The sequence below is a fragment of the Chenopodium album genome, chromosome 13 (assembly GCF_948465745.1).
Source record: "Chenopodium album chromosome 13, dcCheAlbu1.1, whole genome shotgun sequence".
NCBI lineage: Eukaryota > Viridiplantae > Streptophyta > Magnoliopsida > Caryophyllales > Amaranthaceae > Chenopodium > Chenopodium album.
In genome coordinates this window covers 15,132,011-15,143,374 of record NC_137846.1, presented here as the reverse complement: position 1 = coordinate 15,143,374, position 11,364 = coordinate 15,132,011, and the positions used below count along the sequence as shown (strand labels likewise).

General features: G+C 37.6%; 1 protein-coding gene across 1 annotated transcript; it reads left to right on the top strand.

Annotated features, from left to right (window-relative positions):
- Positions 1–239: 239 nt before the first annotated feature.
- On the top strand, positions 240–1,662 carry LOC145575280 (uncharacterized). The gene is made up of 4 exons (XM_081633168.1): positions 240–733; positions 834–1,054; positions 1,142–1,294; positions 1,397–1,662. Exons 1-4 carry the CDS (start codon positions 240–242, stop codon positions 1,660–1,662), a joined length of 1,134 nt encoding a protein of 377 aa, XP_081489294.1.
- Positions 1,663–11,364: the final 9,702 nt, after the last annotated feature.

Below are 11,364 nucleotides of genomic sequence, written 5' to 3'. Positions count from 1 at the left end.
AGTTCTTGAAGAAAAATCTTTGTGAGTTTTTCCTTCAGTTTTTTGGGTTTAATCAATTGTTTCGATAGTGATTCAAATTGTTTCTGTTTGTCTGAGTTTGATTGATTTTGTTATACGAATTGTTTTTGGGTTTGTTTGTTGGATTGAATCGATTGAATCAATTAAATTTCTTGATTCTGGTTATTCTGGGTTTGAAATTTTTTGTGCATATCTTGTGTTTCTGGAATTGATTCTTAAAAATGGTTGGGAGTGATAGAGTTCTTGATCTGAATCAAGATCCAACTAGTTCATATTATTTGCATCCTTCTGATTTTACTAGGATGAAGCTTGTTTCTAGTGTTTTTGATGGTAATGGATATGGAAACTGGAAGAGGTCAATGATTGGCTTAACAGCTAAAAATACGATGGGTTTTGTAGATGGAACTTTGACTAAACCTTCTTGTACTGATGTTGTCACTTTAAGGGCATGGAATAGGTGTAACAACATGATCATAGGATGGATTATAGCTGTTTTAGATCCACAGGTTGCTGGTAGTATTCTGTTTGTTGACACAGCAAGAGAAATTTGGTTGGACTTGGAAGAAAGATTTGGTCATGCTTCTTCTGCACAATTATTTGCATTACAACAAGATTTGGCTAATGCTGCTCAAGATGAAGACTCAATTTCGGAGGATTATAATAGGCTCAAGATGAAGACTCAATCTTTGTCCATTGCCTGTTTGTTCCTACACTGGTTGTACTTGTAATTTGGCACAAAAGTAAGTGAAAGTTCAGCAAGATCAAAGGTTAATGGTGTTCTTGATGAAATTGACTAACAATTATGCAAATGTTAGGTCAAATATTTTGATGATGCCTGCTTTGCCTACTCTAGCACAAGCATACATGATGGTTTTACAAGAAGAGAAACACAGAGAGTTAAGCAATTTGTCTCAGAAGAATACTGCTGAACCTGTAGCCTTTGCTACAAAAAGGTTTGATAATAGATATAAGGGTAATCAGTATAATAGAGGAGGATATAATAGAGGTGGTTACAATAGAGGTGGTTTCCAGCAAGGTTAGTCTAATAGAGGAGGTGGAGTTAAAAGGTCGATCAATTATTATTGTGATCACTGTAAAATGACTGGACATAGTATGGAAAAAGGTTTTCAGCTGAATGGGTTTCCTCCTAGTTACAAGGGGCAGCCTGGTTACAATCAAGGTCAGAGCAATAAGAGGTTTGCTAACTATGCAGAGAGTAGTTTTGGTAGTGGTGATTTGCTTGAGGTGCCTGTACAATCTATTGCTCCTGATGCTGGTAGTTTCACCATGGAAGAGCTCAGTTAGCTCAGGAATTTTCTCAACAGACAGAAAGAAGAGTCAATGAATGAAAGTGGAGATGGAAGTGCTCTTTTTGCAGGTAACTATTGTATGTTATCACCTGCTTATAGTTCTGGTTGGATTGTGGATAGTGGTGCAAGTGATCATATGTGTTATAGTTTGGATTTGTTTGATTTCTATAGGATAGTTAATGATTTGAAATATTTCATTACTATTCCAGATGGGTCTAAGGTTCAGGTGACACATGTTGGTACAGTTAAGTTGAGTGAGAGTATTGTTCTTGAAAATGTGTTATTTGTGCCTTGTTTCAAGTTCAATCTGATTTCTGTCAGTAAACTTTGTTAAGATGGGCAGTGTACAGTAAATTCACACCTGATAAGTGTGTTATTCAGGATTAACACTCTATGACACCTCCACTTGTTATTGGTAAAGTGGGAAATGGTTTGTACTTTGCTGAAGTTGGTATGGGAATAAGAGTTGGAACAGCAGCTGCAGGATCTTCAGGTACTGCTTGTACTAGTCTTGTAGATCAGGCTAAGTTGTTGCATCTTAGAACGGGTCACTTACCATTTAGTCAATTGAATTTGATACAAGATAGTGTAGATTGTCATAGAGTTTCAGGTGATATAATCTGCATCATTTGTCCTGCTGCTAGGCAGCATAGCAAATCCTTTCCTCATAATAGCATAAAGTCCTTTGCACCATTTGAGCTTATTCATATTGATGTCTGGGGTCCTTATCAGACTATGACTCATAATAAGTGTAACATGTTCTTGACAATAGTTGATGATTTTACAAGGAATGTGTTGGGTTCATTTGTTGAAGTCTAAGACAGAATCAGTTGATGTTTTGGTTAATTTTGTTACTTATGTTGAGAATCAGTACAATGCTTCTGTGAAAATAATAAGAAGTGATAAAATGCTAAGGAGTTATGTGAGGGTAAGATTGTGCAGTTGTATACTTCCAGAGGTATTCTTCATCAAACAAGTTGTAGTGACACACCTTAGCAAAATGGGGTTGTTGAAAGGAAACACAAGCATTTGTTAGAAGTTGGGAGAGCTTTGTTTTTTCAGTCAAAACTTCCTATGAGCTATTGGGGTGAGTATGTTCAATGTGCATCATATCTGATAAATAGGATGCCTTCTCAAAGTTTGGGTAATCTAACACCTTATGAAAAGTTACATGGTCATAAACCAGATAACAGTTACTTAAGAGCTTTTGGGTGTTTATGTTTTGTTTCAACATCAAAACAACATAGATCAAAACTGGATTCTAGAGCTGATGCCAGTGTCTTTGTTGGCTATTCTCCTACACAAAAAGGGTATAATAAGGGTTTGAATTTGTCTTCTAGGAAAATTACAGTGTCAAGGGATGTTGTGTTTCATGAAAGACACTTCCCTTTTCATCTTTCTAATAATCCACAACCAGCGCCTACACCCTTCTTTCTGCCAGCTCATACACCCTTTCCTACTATTTTTTATTATGTTATCCTTGATGTGTTTACTGAGCAAAGTGTTCCAGCTGATACCACAGCAAGTTCCAGTTCTTCTGCAACCACATCTTTAAGTCAGGGTAATAATGAGTCAACTGTTGTTGATCTTTCTCATGGTGTTAATACAATCAGATAGTCCACAAGGCCAAGAAAACCTCCAGGTTGGATGGATAAGTATGTATGTGGTAATGCAGTTGCTAATATAGACCGCTGGTGTAATCTGGTGGCTTTTATTTCTTATTCTGATGATCACAAAGCCTTAATTGCTAGAGTAATGTCTGTCAAAGAGCCTGTGTCTTATAAAGAAGCAGCTGGTGACAAGAATTGAGAAGAGGCTATAATGAAAGAGTTACAAGCACTAGAACAGAACAAGACTTGGGTTTTAGTTGATCTTCCAGCAGGAAGAAAGCAATTGGATCTAAATGGGTTTTTTAAATCAAGCTGAAGAAAGATAGCACTATTGAAAGGTTTAAGGCCAGAATGGTTGCAAAGGGATATAATCAGAAGTATGGTATTGATTTTGAGGAGACTTTCTCACCTATCATCAAGATGGCTTCTGTTAGATGTATCATAGCCTTAGCTGTACACAAAGGTTGGCATATTTTTCAGTTAGATGTTAATAATGCATTTCTCCATGGAGATTTGCATGAGGAGGTATATATGAAAATGCCTGAGGGAGTGCCAAACCCTAGTAACAAAGTCTACAAACTGAAAAAGTCCCTTTATGGTTTGAAATAAGCCAGCAGACAGTGGTTTGAGAAGTTAGTTTCTAAACTAAGAGTTTTGGGTTATGTTCAATCCAAAGATGATTATTCATTGTTCATTAAACAAACAGCAAATTACATAATAATTGTTGATGTTTATGTTGATGATATAATCATCACAGGAAATGATTTACAGCAGATCAGTTTTTTGAAGTCACACTTGCATAATACTTTCACCATCAAGGATCTTGGAGTTTTGAATTATTTCTTAGGAATGGAGATTGGATATGAAGATAAATCTGTCACTATGTCACAAGCTAAATTCACCAGAGAATTGCTTGAGATGTGTGGTATTTCAAGTTACAAGCCTGTTGTTACTCTATTTCCCCTTCATCTTAAGCTGGAAGCTACTGATGGTGATTTATTGACAGACCCTTCACATTACAGATGTTTAGTGGGAAAGTTAAATTTTTCAACTCACACTAGACCTGACTTAGCCTTTACAGTTCAGAATCTAAGTCAGTTCACGTAAGCTCCAAGAAGTTCTCACTTACAGGCTCTGCATCATACTCTTAACTATGTTGCTGCAACAGTTGGACAAGGCATTATATTCAAGGGTGGATTGGATCTCAAGTTGCAAGCCTTTATTGATCAGATTGGGCAGCCTGTGTTGATACAAGGAGGTTAATTTCTGGTTATGTGATGTTGTTAGGCAACTCCCCTATCAGCTGGAAATCTAAGAAGCATCCAACAACTTCTAAGTCATCTTCAGAAGCTGAATACAGGGCTATGGCCTCTGCTGCTTCAGAGGTAACCTGGTTAGTCAGAATTTTAGGTGAGCTAGGTGTTGATGATTTGAAACCTATGCAGCTACACTATGACAACATGTTAGTTCTATACATAGACTGTCACTTCACAAGGGAAAAGGTCCTAGAAGGGTTGCTGCAGCTTACTTATCTGCCTACTACCTCTCAATTAGCTGACATCATGACAAAGATCCTTCCTTCTGCTCAGTTTGAAGTCTTAAAGTCCAAACTTGGTATGTTTAAACCATCCCAAGTTTGGGGGGGGGGGGGGGAAGCACGTGTCTCAAGTTGCTACAACTGTAACAAACTAGTGCCACCTCAGCATAATTAGTTAGAGTATTTTAGTGCTCGAATTAGTTGTAATAAATACAGAGCAATATATAAGCTCCTGTATTAATATTTACATGCAATTAATTCATTTCGTATTTTTCTCCTACTATCTTCTTCTTTCTTTCTCTCTGTAATAAAGCTACAGTTCAAAGCCATTAATGGAGATTAATAAAGCTTCCGATATTTTCTGATTCTTTCTTCAGTTTGTAACATCTACTTTTGATTTGCATTTTTGGGTTGTAATTTTTGTGGGGTTGGTTAGTTGATCTGATTTAATTTTGGTGCGACAGCGGGGGTGGAGGTGGCGACGGTGTCGATGTCGAAGAAGAATTTGACGGTGTAAGTTTTGGCATTTTGCGGCGCTTTGAGTTGGGGTTTGAATCGGGAATTATGGTTATGGAATCTGGGTTCATTGTTGTTGAGTCGTGGGTAGGGTGGCTGTGGCTGGGGGTAAGGGCAGTAAGGAGGTGGCTGGGGGGAGAGCTGGCCGGAACGCTGGAAAGAGACGGGAAGGGGAGAGGTTGGCCGGAATCAATGGGGGGTGGGGAAGGGGAGGATTGATTTTTTTTTTTTTTCTTAGAGTTTAAAAAATTGAAAATGAATTTAAAAAATTTGAAAATGAAAAAAAAAATAAAAAAAAACTAAAGATCAGGTTGCAGGTCACCTTAGCCTAATAAAATAGAACACCCTTAAAGCTTGAATTATTGTAGAATATTCAAAAGGTCGGATTAATAAAAATAGACCGCGTAAAGGTTGATTTATTATAATTAAATTTTCCTAAATATAAATACAAGTATGTATCAGATTCGTGTATACACACACCGTATGACCTTGGCAATCCTAATAGCTTCAGGACTGGGGAGGCACCGCCTTATCTTCCTATAAATACAACCCCATCTACTCCTTAGGTTTTTTTTCTTTTATTCACAATCATCATTAGAAAAAAAAAAAAAGGTGGGTTAGAATTTGAATCAGAATCTCCATGGCGTGTTTTGGTGGTTTTTTTCCTTGTGATTCTTCTTTGGTTTTTGTTTCAAGCTATGAAGTTGATGATGGTGATAGATCGGTTTCTCATTCCCAATCTCCAGTTTCTCGTTCTCGTTCTCGTTCCCGATCTCCGGTTTGTCGTTCCCGATCTCCGGGTTCTCGTTCCCGATCTCCGGTTTCAGTTTGTAGTTCCCAATCTCCAGTTTCTCGTTCTCGTTCCGGATCTCCGGTTTCTCGTTCCCGATCTCCGGTTTCAGTTTGTAGTTCCCAATCTTCGGTTAGTCGTTCCCAATCTCCGGTTAGTCGTTCCCAATCTTCCGTTTTTCCTATTAGTATTAAAGGCACAAAAGTAGACATAGTATCATTGCTATGTAGCAGTTAGCGGGATTTCCTGGTTGACGAAAAGGGTAATAAAATTAGTGTTTCTAGCCTTATGAATACGGGCAAATACATAATTATCCACTGCTTCGAGGTTCCTGTTTTATCGAACTCCTATCCTGGCGAACTTTGCTGGGCACTTAAAGCCGCGTTATCTACTCCTCTGTGGTCCAATAATTGTCAGTTGGTTGTGGCTCTCAACATAAAATCGGAATGGCAACACAAATACGAAGATAGTTATTTGTTAAATTCTTTTTTATCGGCCCTCCCCTCCTCCCTTGCTATCCCCCTATGGGACTCCGCCTCTTACCATCGCCTTTCTGAGTTGAGGCCCCTTTACTGTTCTGATCCTGCTCTTATTTTAGATCCTAACCATATTGTTTTGGACCAAGATTGTCACAATGTCGTTCTTTATGGTGCTGAATATTTTCCCTTCACTGATGATCACCTCTCAACCTTAATAGCCACTTTCCGTGATTGGTCAACTCGAAGACCTATACCGCCCCTTGAGGATCTCTTGGGTCTTCCACTTGATCATTCCCTATATAACCTCGCTGCTACTGCCACCACTTGTGTTTCCGATCTCAAACATAAGCTTGTGGGATTGTACTTGTGCCGTCATGGCAGATTATCATACAAAATCAACACGGTTTTTAAACAATGTCAAGCAAAACACCGTGACTTGGAGATCGTTGTGGTTTACCTCAGCTTTAATGATAACCCTCTGCATTTCATGGCTTCTGCCAAAGCCTTTTTAATTAATCAGGGGATAACTTCTTGGTGGGTGTTGCCGTTCGACAACTCTACCAGCCGTAGGCTGTGGAATATTTGTCTTAGGCCTGATCGTGAGAAGTTGATCATCATAGGACCTCAAGATCAATTTTTAGAAATAAATGCAGCTAATGCTATTACCGACTTTGACCCAATCTATGATATGTATCCCTACGCTGCTGAACCCATTGCCCGGCAAGAGACTGCAAGGCTTCAAAACCTAACTTTAGAGTCTCTCTTGTTTTCTACTACACATGAACATGAACATGATTACCTCCTTACCCAAAAAGGTGATCATATCCGTGTTGGAGAGCTTCGAGGCAAAAGGGTACTGCTTTTCATTGCCAATTTGCATCCTCGTGCCCATCTAGAGCAAGACTATGTTTTCAATGTTATCAGGTATGAGATGAAAAATTGGTGCAGTTATAATAAAAAAGAATACTGTATCAAAGAATACTGTAAGGATTCTGAGATTATTCTAGTTTTCGTCCCTCTCTTTTTTTCAAATCAGCTGTTATTCAGTAAAGATTTAATGCCGTGGCTTTGGGATTCCACAATTCCATGGCTCATATGCCCTCCTGATCCTGTTCGTGAAGCACGAATAGCCAAGGACACAGTTCTATATGGTTTGAACAGTTATTACTACTTATGTTTGACATTTCGAGAGGATGGCCGAATTGTTTCAAAGAATTGGCCTCAATTATTGTCAGACCATAATTGGGTTGATGATCAGCTCTACTCCGAAGTTCTTTATTTATACAATGAGAAATTAGAAGGTTTTTTTGATTAACTTGTTATCATTTGACAATTAGTTTGACGATCATGTAATGTAAGTTTTTTTTTTTTTTTTTTTTTTTTAAAGACGTTATATTAATATGTTTTAATTACCAGTGTTTTAATAATTGATAACTGTACAATATAATTTTGTTCTTCGTATTTTAAGTTAACATCAGCAACATTATGATCTAATGCCTTTAGGGTCGTTCTAATTATTTTGGAGTTCCTGTGCAAGATAAAATTCAGCTCTCCAGAGTCTAAGCAGAGGTGGAGTGCTGATAAAATTCAGGCACCTCTTTAGTACTCTACTCGGGTTTGGGTTAAGGAGGGGCCTTTAGCTATTTCAGATGGTGTTGCTGCAGATTACTGCTTATTCTTCAATAATAATTAAGTGCCTTTAGTCATATCCAATTATCCATGGTATTAAGTGCTAGTCTTTAGGCTGATAGCTGATAGCTGATAGCTTTAGGCAACACTGTTTCAGGGCTAGTCTTTCCTTCTTTCTTCCATTTTGAGGATGTTCACTCATTATCTTCAATCCTGCGTTACGTAACTTAAGTTCCAAAGCTCTAACATTTTGGTGATAGCCTCTTCTGTCAAACTCGTAAAGTTCTACTGAGCTCTTGTTACATTACACTCACTAGTTTTGCTCGTAATTAACTGATTCATATTTGTTCCTTTATGTTCCTCTAAACTCGTCAGCATATTGTTATGCTAACCCCATCCCTACGTAATATTCTATTGATAACCTAAATATATTTTTTGCATATAAAGTATATTGATATGAATCTATGATGATGTATAAAGTTTTACTAACGAGCTCCTAAAAAATTGCCTCATAGTAGTGTGTGTAAAACTGTAAATGACCAGTCACATATACAGAGTAAGTCTGAATAGTCCAAAACAAGTTAAGCAAAAGTATCAGTATCAACTCTGGGCTAGTGTCATAATCCTTGGGTAATTTGGAGTTCAGAAGCCAATTATATCTTAGACAAACATTGAAGTCCATTATTATCTTGCTTACTTGACATTTCGAGTGAGCTTATTCAGGTTGGGTCAATTTTGACAAAATGATCCTAAACTAATGAATCGTTTTCATGTTGTCGCTGCACCATAAAGGGCCTATAATGTCATCCATATAACCATGCTCCTGTCATTCATGTAAAAGAAAATTCTGGTGAAGCGATTTACAGGAGGAAAGCAGCCGGAAATGTCAGAGGAACAGCACAGAGAACAAATCTGAAGCCTTCTTCTATACAGCCCTGTTTCATGGTCGGATGATTTAGAACTTAAAATTTCTCTCAATACTATGCTTCCATCTATATTGGGTGTGTACACGAACAATACTAAAGGAGAGTATCTTACCTATTGTGCTTCATGATTCATCATGAACAACAAATTCGCTCACTAATCACGCTATCAGCCCAAATATGCATCAATAATTAGTTGTTCAGAGCAAAAGAGGCCAAGAACACAAAAAAGAAATTATGGATAACTGACAAAGATTTAAAGAATTATATCATTAAAAGCTTCTACAAAACCCCCAACCATCCTCAGTATCGGGTCCAACCCAGTAGCCAGTTAATGTTTGGGGACTGTAACTTACATCAGAATAAAGGGGTGATAGAACAAATGAATCCCTAGATGGTACTCTAATCAGGTGCCCTGAGTACAGACTCTGTACAGCGGTGTGATTCCTGATGCAGGCAGAGGAGATGACTCTGAATGCTGCAAGCATAGGATATGATTTTAGAATAACAATTCAATTTTAAGTTTAAAAGCAACTCTAGCATAAGGAAGTTTGAAAATGTATTATTGATTATATGAAACCATATTGAATATATTAGCATCGTATAAGACATCCATGTTTGCAATATTTCTCAAGGGAAAAAAAGAGCTATATAAAGAGAAAAATAAGGTGAGAAGGTTCAAAAACAAAAGAAAGAAAGTGAGAGAAGGGTCAAAAACAAAAAATGCAGAAGGTCAAAAAGAAAGAGAATACGTGAATCCTAGTTGTTAAAACTATGATCTATACCAAATTACCAAGCAGCCAAGATCAGAAGTATAACATCAAAATCAGTTTCTCATATATATGATGGTACCATTTTTTCTAGGCTTCATATTATTCCTGCTCCAAACCAGAGATTCCTATAAGACATTTGATTCCAAACATACATCAACAATCCAAACCTAACCCATTGATCAATCTCATCAGAGTCGGGAGCTTCACAGGAATTGCTTAAATGTTCTCATGTAGCCTTAGTTATGGGAACTTGGGAAGTCCCACCAAATAATTAGTAAAAAATGAGCTACAACCATAATGACACGGATAGTCAGCTAGGGGGGAGCAATATAGCAGTTTTGAAGAACCAACAGTCTCATGCCACCAGCTCCATAAGAAGAAAATTAAGATCAAGATGAACATGACAGAAGAGATATTTGAAAGTTAATATAAGAAGCAAAGGTGGATCAAGTCAAGTGCCTTAGCTTACATGCTCTCTTATAGACCATAGACTTGAAACCATGTAAAGAAATCTGTAGTGAAAACCTTAATGGCGCAAAATGAAACTTACATGCTCTTAAAGACCATGGACTTGAAACTACACGGTGAACACTTGTTTTGGGCTGTAGCTCCTGAAGTGAATAAATTACTTTGTAAGTCAGTAAAACCAATCATCAAAACTAAAAAAATAAATAATACAAGTAGTAACAATGTAAAAGTTGCTAATATATTTTGGTGCTTCTACAAGAGAACAATCCCTCCTCACCCTTACTCCCAGAGTAATCACATGAACAACCAGATCACCCCACCAACTTCCCTGCATCAGCGGGGGAATGGGCTAAGCGCCATAGCTTTTTAAAAGGAAAAAACACCGAAAAGAAGCTCAGGGAAGTAGGGAACTCTTGATATTGGAAATGTGTCATCATATATTGCATTCAGACACAAGGTTACGAGTGAAACTAATCAACAGAAGTATTGAGATATGTGTATTTCAAGCAAATACCAAGTAGTAAAGGACTAATGAACAAAGCTGATTAGCAGAAGAAATGAGATACGTCCTATTACTCTAAGCTGCGCCCAATAATACCTCCAAAAGACTAAGGCCAATCTTACTCACTCAGACTCTTCGTTCCAACTCAAAGTTCCCATACTGCCCAACCCTCGAAAATACACAATGTCGCATACTACATATTCACTTGGATACCATAGTAGAATGCAGATAGCTGCACAATTGACCTCTTGCAATCAACAACAACTATAATTGATTTCTTGATACCAACAATTATAATTGAATTTAATTTCAATCAGCAAAGCCTGAGTCTCCTCTAAACAATGTACTTGTATTTCAACAATTTCATACTTCATCTAAGTTAATATGATAGGTACATACACTATTTTGATATGTCCTAAAAACCTTGTCATAGTTCCTAAAACAGTATGATGAATGAATTATCACAGTGAATCGCTATTCGTCGCTCCCATTTTACATAGTAACGCTCCTATTTTGACTTGAATGGACAAGTATGCCCTTCATCGAAATTGTAATATAAAAAGAGGACTTTGTTCCCTTCATGCACATTTTACCTACTATCGGTCCCCTCAAAGTAGTACACTGTAAATCCCGAGCACATCGGTCCCCACAACTTCAAACCAAATCGGTCCCCACGACCACCTTAAATATTTTTTAAAAAAAAACATTTAAATCATCAAGTTTTTTCCGACGGATCTAGGATAATGGACGGCTAGGACGACTGGGAAGTTCGTACGCCGGAGAATGCATCGCAACATTCTGTAAGTTTT

Bases quoted from the DNA above. Each gene is read 5' to 3' on its own strand.
- LOC145575280 (XM_081633168.1), top strand. From the start codon at position 240: ATGGTTGGGAGTGATAGAGTTCTTGATCTGAATCAAGATCCAACTAGT. The intron at 1,055-1,141 runs GTTAGTCTAATA...GTATGGAAAAAG, and splicing joins TAGAGGTGGTTTCCAGCAAG to GTTTTCAGCTGAATGGGTTT. The intron at 1,295-1,396 runs GTAGTTTCACCA...CTCTTTTTGCAG, and splicing joins ATCTATTGCTCCTGATGCTG to GTAACTATTGTATGTTATCA.